Source organism: Denticeps clupeoides, unplaced genomic scaffold (genome assembly GCF_900700375.1).
Source record: "Denticeps clupeoides unplaced genomic scaffold, fDenClu1.1, whole genome shotgun sequence".
Lineage (NCBI taxonomy): Eukaryota > Metazoa > Chordata > Actinopteri > Clupeiformes > Denticipitidae > Denticeps > Denticeps clupeoides.
The window spans coordinates 1,231-14,646 of NW_021629971.1; the positions used below are offsets into that span (position 1 = coordinate 1,231).

General features: G+C 41.9%; 1 protein-coding gene and 1 long non-coding RNA gene across 2 annotated transcripts; both read left to right on the forward strand.

Annotated features, from left to right (window-relative positions):
• Positions 1–885: 885 nt before the first annotated feature.
• Positions 886–5,171, forward strand: LOC114778580 (uncharacterized). The gene is made up of 4 exons (XR_003746405.1): positions 886–997; positions 1,784–1,860; positions 3,185–3,211; positions 4,509–5,171. It is a non-coding gene; the product is annotated as an uncharacterized LOC114778580 (long non-coding RNA).
• Positions 5,172–5,419: 248 nt separating this feature from the next.
• Positions 5,420–12,208, forward strand: LOC114778579 (lipolysis-stimulated lipoprotein receptor-like). The gene is given in 11 exon segments (XM_028967135.1): positions 5,420–5,676; positions 6,915–7,241; positions 7,838–7,957; positions 8,136–8,192; positions 9,295–9,441; positions 10,030–10,227; positions 10,339–10,395; positions 10,518–10,646; positions 11,269–11,593; positions 11,690–12,069; positions 12,072–12,208. Coding segments are annotated over 11 exon segments (1,902 nt in total). The 5' UTR covers positions 5,420–5,636; the 3' UTR covers positions 12,194–12,208.
• Positions 12,209–13,416: the final 1,208 nt, after the last annotated feature.

Genomic DNA, 13,416 nt, shown 5'->3' on the forward strand with positions numbered 1-13,416 from the left:
TTATTACAGTCAACCCAGGGGAAAATATTGTTTTAATTCTCCTGGACCTCAGTGCAGCATTTCATACCACAAACCAGGACATCCTGCTCATCCGTTTAGAACAGTGGGCCGGTTTTCAAGGTACAACACTTTTATGGTTCGACTCCCCTCTCAGCCAGCGAACCTTGTTAGTGAATTCCTTTCCTCTGTGGCACTCCGTAGGTATGGGGTCCCACACGGGTCAGTTTTATCACCTGTATTGTCCTCTGTATGCTCCCACTTAGCTAAATCATTACAGATTATTATATAACTCCTTTTATACCAAAACATGGATTGTTGGACTAGTGGTGGGCATGACACATTTCATAACCTGGATGGCAATCTTAAAATCCATGTGCGATAGAGCTTTTGCAGCTATAGCTCCAAAACTTTGGAATGCTTTACCACTGTATATCAAGCTCTCTCCATCCATCTTAAAAACAACTGAAAACATACCTTTACACACAGGCATTCTGAGATTAATTTATTTTAATTAATTATGTTTTTATTTCTTAAGTATTTAATACTTACTGTATTATTACTATGTTGGTACAGCACTTTGGGAGTAATGCTGAGCTTGTTCACACATCCAAAAATGGTCTCATATGAAAGTTACATATTATTATTGTTGTTGTTGTTGTTTTTAATAATTATTATTACTACTACTATTTAATAGGATTTTAATAGTATTGGGGCTGATCCTCATACTGATAATTCCACCTACCTAGTGTATTCCTAGTGTAAAAAGACCTGGTACATTTTTTTTGCATCTAGCTACAAGTAAGCCTAAAATAATGGCATATACTCATAAAACCCAAAGAGGTAAGATAGCTAAGCATGTCATAATAATGCCTTATGTTATTACAGGATGCAACCCTGCTGTGTTCAACTCTCTTGTTGGGTCAGTTAATGTCCTGTTCTATATGGAACACATATGCTGACATCATCTACAGACATCATCCCACCATGCGCCTCTGACGTGAGGATTGTTCTTTCTAAGTAAATCCTGACAATGCCTTTTGATGTATATTATATTTTCTTATGATTGTTGTACACTTCCTCAACTTATAATTCTAGAATGAAGGACAAACCTGCAGCCTGACTGACAAGTTCGCATCCACTGTTTATATTTGACATTTGACATTTACATTTACAGCATTTATCAGACGCCCTTATCCAGAGCGACTTACAATCAGTAGTTACAGGGACAGTCCCCCCTGGAGACACTCAGGGTTAAGTGTCTTGCTCAGGGACACAATGGTAGTAAGTGGGATTCAAAACCGGGTCTTCTGGTTCATAGGCGAGTGTGTTACCCACTAGGCTCCTACCACCCTATTTGTACAAATTACACCACAACAATTATTACGATTGTAAATGCAACTGTGGACTTTACAGCATCCACCCTACAGATAGCCAATGGTTCCGAAATGGATGAAGTTAAGCCCAAATTTACAGGCTGTAAATTTGTAGAAGCTGCTGTGGTGCATCTAGTGGAAATTCCAGAGAAGATACAATACTGTGCAAACATATTTAGTCAGCAGAGAAACTAATGACATTTTTGGAGTTAAATGTACAGAAAAAAACTGTAAATGCCATGGTTATATACAGTGGGGCAAAAAAAGAGGTTTGAAATTAATAAAAAATAGAATATTAATAAAAAAGAATTCATTTGTATAATGGTGCAGAAAACAAGTATTTGGTCAATAGCAAAAGCTATATAATGAAACCTTGGTTGGCAATGACTGATGTCAAATGTTTCCTTTAGGTTTTCACCATGCTTCCATGCAGATTACATTCTTCCATGCAGATCTTCTCAAGAGCTCTGATGTTTTGGTGCAGTCGGTGGGTACAGATTCTCTATTGGACTGAGGTCTGGAGACTTGCTAGGCCACTCCAGAACCTTTTTATGTAGTCACTCCTTCATTGCCCGGGCAATGTGTTTATTACTCATTTTGTGTGAGGTCGATTGCTCACCATTACTCATTTACAGCATTTATGCCCTTATCCAGAGCGACTTACAATGAGTAGTTACAGGGACTGTCCCCCTGGAACAATTTAGGATTAAGTGTCTTGCTCAGGGACACAATGTGAGTAAGTGGGGTTTCGAACCCGGGTCTTCTGGAAGATCCAGCAATAATCTCACTGATAGAAGGAGGTTTTTGCCCAATACATGGCTCCATTCATCCTTTCCAGAGTGTGGGAATTGTACTTTACTCAGTGGTACCTCAGTGGCACCTTGGCAGATCAATATTAGGACCAACAACCATCTGATTATGGGGCCACTTCCTTAACCTCTAGGCCACCTCTGCCCCCTGCGCGATTTACAATGATCCACAACGTGTGGGCAGGTGTCCTTTATACACATAAGGAGTTCAAACAGGCGCCATTAGTACAGGGAACAAGTGAAGGATAGACACGCTTCTTGAGGAAGAATTAACAGCTCTGTGAGTGTCTTGCCATGGGGTAGGAGTGAAGGCAAGGGTCCCAGGCACAGAAACAGAACATTCACAAGTAAACTCAACATCACGTAGGTGTATATCGGACTCCCACTCGCGTGTGTACCAGAGATTTAAAGTGGAAAGATCAGGAAGTGTACGGGTGGGTTGCACTGACATGTGTGTGGCTTACACAGAGGTGCAGGTGCTATGGTGAAGCATCACAATGAGGGCCTGAATTGTTGATTGTTCGTAGGTGCTAAATACTTTCTGCACCATACAGTGGAGCAGTTGTGGCCTAGCGGGGCAGTGGTGGCCTAGCGGTTAAGATAAGATAAGATCAACCTTTATTTATCCCACAAGTGGGAAATTGCATTTAAAAAACAGGATTATCTGTCAGAAGTGGGATAAGGAAGTGGCCCCATAATCAGAAGGTTGCCGGTTTAAATCCCAACACGCCAAGGTGCCACTGAGCAAAGCACCGTCCCCACACACTGCTCCCCGGGTGCCTGTCATGGCTGCCCACTGCTCACTAAAGGTGATGGTTAAATGCTGCTGTGTATCACAATGACTTCACTTTAAATTAATTTTTTAATTTTGCATTGCCTTTAATTACAAATTAAGTTAGTAAACAATTCACCATTTTAAACATTAAAAGAAAGTACATGACAAATGTTTTTTGGGACTGCAAAGGCTATCAAAAAATGCTTTTATCTTTGATTATTTTTCAGTTTGCCCATGCAGAGCCTCACTGAATGGTATGTTTCATTTCAACATTTCAAGATTATTTATCAAACACTGTTCAAAGCCAAACATTTGTTAGACAAATTACACATGAATGTGAACTTTATAGCTAGGAATACTGAAAAGTAATCCCCCAAGGCCAGGTCAGACTGGAATGCGTAGGGAAGGAGAAAAAGGTTAGGGACGCAGGTGCAAAAACAGGAACAATTATTTGAACCACCAAACATACTGTAAACAGAAAAAACGAAATGGGACATTTGCAGGAAATCACTCCACGGGTGTCAGTTCATAGACGCGCACTGACGGCATGATCACTTTGTGGACAGGCGCTCTGTGTAAAGTGGGTGTGGCATGTGATGATTCAATGATCGAGTGGGTGCAGGGCATCACAGAGATGGCTGGTAAGATTTTCCTCCTGTCAAGTTTAAGTATGGCTTACGTCTAGCGACACAGTGGAACATGAGCAACTGCATGGTTTGAGTTTTTGCATATGCCTTATACAATCATAAATTAAAATAAATTAATAAGACACTCTGCCTGCTGTATGGAGCTATTAGCTTTACCAATAGCATCTTTCCACAAGCCATCAAACACCTGAACACTCAGAGGACACGGCGCAGATTATTACCAACAAGGTCATATTTGGACTCGTTCAGCGGGACATGAAATATGGCTAGCTGGACTGTGAAATATGGCAAGGTGGACTGTGTTTACTGACAGTGGTTTCTGGGGATGTTCCTGGGCCCATTTAGTAATGTCATTGACACAATCATGCCAATGAGTGATGTAGTGTCATGTTAGGGCCTGGAGACCATGGGTGTCAAATAAAGGTCTTCAAACTTGTCCTTTATGCACAGAGATATCTCCAGGTCCTCGGAATATTTTGATGATGTAGACTTCTACTCATTTTTACGGACTCTCATAATCATTATAGCTAATCAGTTAACCTAATTACCTGTACCGGGCATTTTGAAGTTTTTACTGGAAAAAGGTGACTAAAATATGGCTTCAATATTAATTAATTGGTATGGCTCATCATTTTATTAGGCTACCACATACTTGATCAGATCATTTGATATAATAATCATAATGTGAAAATAATATGCAAAACATAAAATATTTTTCCTGTTTAGCTTGTACTGCGCGAGGGACATGCCACTGTGTCCTTTAGTCTTTAAAATGATTTTAAATAAATAATGTGCTTGCTAAAGTAGACACATAACTTTTTCCTTGTTAGACGTTTGTCATGTTGAATTAGTTTGATCTGTTTGAACACTGATTTGTTCTTATTTTATTTCTTTTATATTACAGATAACCATACACACAATAATCTCCATTCAAGTTCAGGTACTGGCTTTATTATGTGTGGTTGTAGTAGGTGGTGTTTCCATACCAGTCCATGATAGCATGCTCTCAGTAGAACACAGAACATCCAGAGAGTGTGAGGGCTCATGCCGCTGCCAGGAAAAGGAAGCTGCACACTATCTGCACCTCAGCATTGTTGATGGTGATGGGGGTTGTTCTCCCCTCTTCTGCTCCACTATCAGTTCCTCGTTCTAAGTCGCTTTCATTGAAATTTCTACCAACACCAGATCCCAAATCAGACTTGGCCAGGGTTGTTACTATACTTTTACTCAAAAGTTAATGTGTTTCACCTTATAGAAATTGTTTGCATTCAATGTTTTGTGGTTATGATCATTGTAATGAATGTTAGACAAATGAAAGGCCTTCTGATAAAAGTGACACCTAAATTAGTTGATTAAGAGAGAGCTCTCTTACACTAATAATAGAACATAATAAATCAGTGTACTTTTATGTTTGGTACATAAGTACATTTGAAGGCAAATACGTATGAATTTTATTCAAGTGGTAATTTAAAGGGAGGGCTTTCACTTGAGGGCTTTATACTGGAGTAAATTTCTTATCAGACAAAAAAAATGTTGTATTGTATGACATTATACTGACTTAAATATAGATTGCACCTACGTACTGAAAGCAGGCGTGACTGTCGGTGGTAAATAAGTTTCTGCCAGGGTCATACCATTCATGTTTTCATCCGTAGGGGGAGCAGCCCTGCAGCTTTACAGAATTGGCTTTACAGATAAGTAAAACAATGAACTTTTATGTAATGTTGTAAAGAGACGTTTTTTTTTTTTTACCCGAGTGTTGTTTTACTGAGAAATGCACGAAATCGACCATCCGTCATGTCCCTGTTCCGTGCGGCCCCCGGAACTCGTCTTCTGGGCGTCCGCGTTTTCTGCCCTCACCTGTCTGGTTTCGCTCCCATACCTTTCTCAGGACGCAAAATGGTGGACGAACCTGCCTTAAAATGAGCATGAACCCGCGGGACCGTCGTTTCTGACAGGTGCTGCCTGTTGAGTTTTCGTCCGTGTTTTATTTTTATTACTTGGGCATTAGTCGACTTCTGAAAGAATAAAAATGTTACTGGAAATGGTCGCGGCCGTCCTCGCCCTAACAGGTAAGTTGTTGGATCGGAGATTTACTTTTTTTTTTCCTCTGCTCACAAAATGGAAATCATTACCTTCGGACAGAACTGAATTCCGTTTACATGTAGTTAATTAGTTGTCAGGTGTAGAGTAAGTTCTGGAGGATGTTTACTTCGGTTAACCCTTCATCACAAAATGGCGAAGCTCTAACAAAACAAAGCCGAGCGGCCCGTCAAGTTCTTTTTTTTCAAGTTTTCTTTTTTTTTTTTACATTAAAGCCGATGCATTGTGGATAAAGTCTACTTTTGCACGTTTCCTACTGCATAGTTTGGGTGGTTTCAGATTAGATGCCCGAGCTTAGTTTTTAAACCGTGGGAGGGCCCTGCGTGTCCGGGCAGCCCACGCAGCCCTGCCCTGTTACTTCCGTTTCGAGTCAGGATTGCTCGCTGATGGCCCGGAATGAGCGTCATTTACGGCATTTATCCAGAGCCACACTCGGGGGTTAAGTGAGCTAGTCGAGGAGTATAAGTACCTGGGTACCATCTTTGACCACCTACTGAAGTTCTCGAACACAGAGGAGATCCTCAGAAAGTGTCATCAGTTGCAATACCTCCTCAGGAAGCTCAAGTCCTTTGGAGTCAGGAAAGACATTTTACAGACCTTTCACTACTCCTTCATAGAGAGTGTCATATCATTCTCCATCGTCTGCTGGTTCCGTTCCACCAGCATGCAGAACAGAAATCGGCCACAGAGCTCCGTCAGCGTGTGCTCCAAGATCATTGGACTGCATGTGAGATCCTTATCACACATCTTTGACCAGCAGACATGCAGGCTGGCACTCAAGGTCATTAGAGACCCCTCACACCCTTTGAACTCTGCCTTTGAGTGGCTCCCCAGCTGCAGGACACAGAGGTGGAAGGTCACCTTTGTTCCTAAAGCTGTCCTTCTATTGAACTCTGTACACCCCCCCAAAACAACCATTATCACCCCACACCTTTTTAAATGATGTTCTTACTGCCTCTGTTATGTTGTTCATAGTGCAATACAAGGAAAATTTTTACGTTGTGTCTATTGTAACAAGTGTTATACATAAGCTGCTCCCCTGTGCCTTCTAAATTGCCCCTCTGGGGCAAATAAAGTTCTTTGAAATTGGAATTAAACAGGGACATGATGGTAGTATGTGGGATTCATAGGCGAGTGTATTTCCCACTAGGCTACTGCCAACCTGTCTTTTTGAAGTTTGTTTCTCCTCATTTCTTCATTTTTTCAGGCAGTGCCACAGGCATCAGTGTCACGTGCCCAGGAAAAAGGTACGTGGTCATGCTTTTCCAGCCTGTTACAATTCCGTGTCAGTTCCAGACCTCAGCCACATCGCCGCCCTTGATCACCTGGAAGTACAAATCGTACTGCCAGGACCCCATCAGCCTGGCCCTCAACCCCAGCAGTGTAGACAACACTCTGGCCCAGAACAATCCCAATTACAACCCAGTGAACGATTGTCCTGACAATTCCCGGACCGTCCGCATCGTCGCTTCGAAGCAGATGGCTGTCGCCCTGGGACCAGATTACCAAGGGCGCAAGATCAGCATCGTTAATGGTGAGGGGTTTCATTTCCTTTCTTAGCCTAGCATGTAACACACAGATTCCTGTTTTCCCCGAGCTTTGCGAATGCTGGAGTTGAGTTGCATTTCAGTAGATTGCCCATCATAATGCTGATAGTCTAACTGCATGGTTTCCTTGTTGGTGGGAGTGGCCCTGCAATGCCTGACTGACGCCCCCGGTACCCGCATATACAGGTGATATTACTGTAGAGATCTGGAGGAAAATATAGGAGACAGGACTTTGTGCATATGACAGGAGGGCTTTCAATAGGACTTAGATTGAGGAAGTAGGGTCTGTGAGTTGTCAATCATCCCCACAGGCTTATTAAGGTTCACCTTTAGGGTTCTGAAATAATTACACACCAACAAAAAGTCCTCATGAGATGCAGAGGGCCAGTTTTCCATTCATTGATTAAGGCTAGTCCTAGACTTCAATTGAGTTTGCCATTCAAAAACTATTTTAGACTAGGTTTAAACTGACACTCCCAGTGCGGCACGTCTAATATAGTGCTGTGAAAGTAGTACCCTGGGTATCGACCTCTGCTGACCCCCACAGACAGAACATAAACAGTATGGTCTCTTTTCTCCACAGATGCGGACCTGAACATTGTGCAGACAGCATGGGGTGACAGCGGCGTGTATTACTGCTCCGTGAGCTCTTCTCAGGATCTCTCGGGAAATGGCGAATGCTTCTCAGAGCTTATTGTGCTTGGTGAGTTCTGCATGACCCCCCCTTTACCACAGGGTTTGTTCCTCTTCCATGAATGCATGTGGCATCTCCCCCCACCACCCATTTAAACGTCAGCTGCCAGGACTTTGGTCGGTTAGTCACTCAGAGTAAACAGCGTAGGGCCTTTTTCAGTAATCACGGCTTTATCTTTCTTTCACAGAGAGAAAGTCAAATACTACAGACCTCCTACCTGGCTTTGAGTTACTAGTCATGGAAGGTACTTTTACTGTTACTAGTACCACCAGTGCCCTCTTTATTGAGTCCAAAAAAAAATTGAACCAACCTTTCTTTTGATGATCATTTCCACCAATTGGTGTAACTTTGAGCTACTGTGGCGGCCCAATCTGTGTGCACGTGCTGTTTAAATATTAATAACACAAAAGAAAAATACAAAAACAGCTCCAACCTGGCTTTAATGGTTTAAATTAAAGGGAACACATGGGCCATAATAAAAAAAAAAAACACGAACTGGTACAAAAGTCTAGAGCGAATATAAAGATATCAGGTTTGTGCTCGCTGACATCTTTGCATTATGTGTAAATATTATTAGTTCACTTACAAAATGCTGATCAAATGTGTTTTCTCATATATATCCAAACCTATTCAAAGTATAAGACCCACAATATCATGAATGTGAAGAAAAAACATAATTTGATAATTTATTGGTATTTATGGAGCTCCTGACACGAAGGCTTCACCATGACACGTATATTACTAAGATGAGGAATGACTTCACATGCTGCTGTCATTTTTTTTGATTATTTTTTTCTTTTCATTCTGAATCTAAAACAAGTTGGACAAACCAAAATCTCTAAAGTTTTCACCACTCATAAATCTAATTATTTACAGATCATTTCAGTGTCCAGAAAGGATTTATTTTATTGCTTGCTTTTATGATTTAAAAAAGAAAATATGTGCTGTACATGGTGGTGATGCCTGCGGGATTTCCTTTTAAATACATTAAATATTTACATACGAAAATATACATACAAAACCACACAATGCTGTTTATGTAGGCAAATTAATGACAAATGTAGAGTCATCTCATCTAATCTCTTTATTTTATGAGATATTGTTAAACATATTAAACCTACATGAACTTATGATTCTGTATTGAGAAACTTTCCAAGAACAGTTTGTGATGACTAACAGCTTACTGCTATGACTAAGCTAAGCCATGGCCTGTTTTAAAGTGGTTAACCTGAGGTCACCATGAAGCCCTGTACGAACAGTGATAAATTACGTTTTTTTTTCTCCCTCACATTCTCTCCCCCTTTTCTACTTTGTCTCTCTTTCTCCATGTATCATTCTGTCATCAGACAAGCTCCTGGTGGTTCTGGTGGTCCTGGGCTTCTTACTAGTGCTTCTCCTCATTGGCATCTGCTGGTGCCAGTGCTGTCCCCACACGTGCTGCTGCCTCGTGAGCTGCCCTTGCTGTCCGGAGCGTTGCTGCTGCCCCCGGGCCTGTGAGTAATCCACACCTGTAATCTTAGCACTTAACTGAAGTTCTCAAGCAACTTGATTAGTTGTAAAGCAGGGTGCTGAGTTGTTTGAAGTTCCTATGAGAGAGATAAAATTCACTATAGAAATAAATAGTCTGGAGGAAAGTGGATTGTATTAAAAATGTGTATGCACACACACACACACACACGTACATACACACACATACATACACAGGTTGAACATAAGAAAATGTTGTACTGGATGTGTGTGTTAGTCTATGTATGTGTGGTTAGCTGACAGTGCTTGGCAGGAAATACCAGGGTTTCCTGCAGGGGTGGGAGATGACGGCGTAGCCACCACGTCCACTGGGTCCAGAGGGCATTTTAGAACTGAGCTGGCCCTAATTGAAGACAATTATTTTAAAACGACACCATCTTTATGAAGTATGAGGTCAAGCCCCCCTTCAATCTAAAGTTATAATAAGCCTTTTCAGTGGTTCCTGTAGTTACTAGGAGATGAAGAGAAGTATATATGTAGTTTTTCCCCCAACTGAAATGGTGAGCTGGCCAAGCAGGGGTTTCATTCTCATCATTGGCTCTGTTCACCTGCAGTATATGAGGCTGGAAAAGCAGTAAAGTCGGGAATCCCCAGTCACTACGCCCCCACCGTCTACACCCCCAACATGTATGCCCAGTCTGCCTACGGCATGGGGGGACCCTCACCTGCCATCCCCATGCTGCCAATACCCCAAGGTGTCGGTATGGCCCCATCCAACGGATATGGCAGAGACTATGACAGTGCCAGCTCAGGTATGTACCACAATTACCTCATCTTGTCCATGTCAGACACTGCTTTAGTATTTACAATTTTTAATAAAATAATTACAATTTAATTTTGTGCCTTTATTGCTTTTTTTGTAGTTGGCCAGGGATCTCAAGTTCCTTTGCTTCAAGACCACGACATGGGAGGTGGCCAAAGTAAGTAATACACATTCTGAAACTTGTGTGGCATTCACCCCTCTGTTTTCAAGAAATCGTTTTCCAGGTACTTTCTTCCATTGTGTCCTTACTGGCCCCCTTTTTTAACCCCTCCCTCCCAGCTCGTAGTGGATACCGAATTCAGGCCAATCCAGATGGAAACCCCACACGTGTGATGTACTACATGGAGCGAGAACTGGCCAATCTTGATCCCAGTCGTCCGGGAGATGCTGCAGGCAAATACAGCCGCTGTGGGTCTTTTTCTGGGCTTTTACTGTTCTTTCAGTGAAGAGCTTCTCCTTTACAGTGTCCTATGTTTGATTATGCATATAATTGTGACCGTAGTAGTTTGCTGAAAACACAAAGCAATCTCCCAGTGCATGTTTCACTGAGCGCGTACGGAGGAGTATGACACTGTAAATGATGCTGTTAACAGAATTCCACCTGTTCTACAGAGATACGGGGTGACCGTTTTTTTTCTCCATTAATCTGGTTAGATGTTTGCAGTGCATTTTGTCCCACTGAGAACTGAGATTAAAATATCTTTTAGAGCAGTCTTACCAAACGTCTTCATTCCAACCGACTTATCTTCACTCATTATTAGGCCATTAACAATCACCTCAGCCTAATTAAGGTAGGGCTGGATTGAAGACGTTGTGCCAGATGTTCCTCCAGGACAAACACTGCTTTAGAGAATCGCATCAGTGACAAACCTGTGTGTTTAAATAGAGGGTTACATAGTTAGCATTTTTCCCCCACACTGGCAAAATAGAAACAGTAATGTAAAATGTGTTTGTAGACAATATACTGATCTCTGGTAAATAATTTTTTCAACTAAAAATGTGAATTAAATTTTTTTTTTTTTCCTGTCAGTTGATGGGATGAGTGAAGTGAGCTCCCTGCACGATGCGCCAGACCCGAGGACTAGGGGGCGCTCACGGCCTCCTCAACTGAACACACTTTACGATGATGTGGAGGAGAACATGAGCACCATCAGCAGCGTCTCTCAGCATGCTGCCCGGGCCCGTGACGACCGTTACCGTCGGGGCGATGGACCCCCACAGACAAACATGGCTGCACGTGGACGCACCCGCTCCATGGATGATCTAGATGACCTGAGCCGACGTTATCCAGATCGTGACGATGACTACCGTGAAGGCCGGCGCTATGACGACAGAGGACGAGGTGGTGGCAGGAGGTGAGCTGCAGTGTCCTTGTGTTGAAAAGTTTCTCGATACTGTCCGAGGTTCTTTGCTTTGTTCATTTGGTTTCTCTTCTCCTTTGTGTAAAACAGTTCTGATGATGAGTGGAGCAGTAGTGGACGTGCAGGTTATGAGCGCAACCGTGACGACCGCCGCCCACGTGATTACTCCCCTGATGGCCTCCGACGCAGAGAGAGTCACCGTGGGGCCGGCTTCATGGGCCGGCGCAGCCGTAGCCGTGACGACTTGACCGACCTGGAGCACAACCGTGACAGGCGTGATGCCTATGATGACAGCTTCCTGCGCGAAGCTCTCGAGCGCAAGAAGCTGGGCGAGCAGTCGAGGGGGAGGAGCAGGGAGCGTTTGGACAGCGATAGCAACCGAAGCAAGGCCAGTAGCGCCCGGTGGGTGCCGCCTCTGCCTTTGGTGCCACCCTCCGGTCACCCAGATTACCATGGCTATGGCAAACAAGCACACCACCTTCCTACAGCGACAACGAGAGTGTGCCCTCATCAAAGAAAAGCAACCTGCGAAAAGTAAGGTCACCGACTCCGGTCAGATTCAGGTGCATTTCTATTGCCTGTCGTGGATCATGAGACCCTCTTTTATTTTCTTCCAGAATGGGGCAGTGAGCCGTGAGAGCTTGGTGGTCTAAGATGTCTTCGTCTCCTCCCTGTCTTTGTGACCATACATGGTTTGTAAATATTGTTTTGATTAAAACAGGCTGAAATTTATTTTGCATTTAAATAACACAAATCTTTAGTGTTCTGTGCGCGTGTTTTTCCCTTTTTTTATTCTTTATTTCTTGAGTGTATAGGAGAAAGCAGTAATGATGTGTAATTATTGATCTACTTTTTTTTTTTTGTGGCCAAACATGACTCAATTTCTGTATGTCCATCCTTACCAATGCAATAGCATTGTGCATTATGTAATCCAGTCAAAGTTATAGTGGTACAGCTGTATAGTGTTTTTAAAAATGCAACAATGTGTACATTTTTTTTCTTCATGGTTACACATGGTTACTCTTCATTTTAGGGTTATTTTTATTATATATGTAAAAAATGTATTTTTTACAAAAAGATTAGCTGTTTTACATGCCATAAATGTATGTGCATTTTAAATTAAGTTTTTAATTGTGTACTTTTGTGTTTTGACTTTTGTCAAATTAATCTTTTTGTATTGTTAAATAAAGCATTTAAAGGTATGGAAAGCTTTGAATACCATATTCTAAACTCCATTTGCTGAATTGCAGGAATATTTTTCAGGACTAAATGTTTTATGTACTATATTCAATGAAGCACTTTGCAGCGGTTCAGCCTGTAGATGACAGTCCAACAAAAAAGTTCAACAAATTTGAATTCCAACTGTCTGCAGCTAATAAAGTGATTGTTGATTGTTTCACTGATTGTATTTACTCCAGTTTATAACATGTAAATAAGAGCACATCAAGTAATTAGTCATTCTTTTTGGCAGGGGTGTGGCCTAGCGTGGACAAAATTATTACCGTAATCGAAAGGCTGTGGGTTCGAAGTAAAGGTGGAAGGAATACTGAAAAATTAAGTAAAAGAATCTTTACTTTGTTTAGATTCTACTCAAGTCTAAAAAGTACCCACCTAAAAATCTACTTGAGTAAAAGTAAAAAATTACTTAATTTAAAATCTACTATCAGTTGTCTTTACTAAGAATGAGCACACTGATTTTAATAAAGACAACTGCAGTATTCTGCCTCACAGAATACCACAGTATTAGACTACAAAACTCTTGTTCAGTTTGAGCAATCTAATGTATGGAATATACAGGCAAAAATCATATGCAGTGC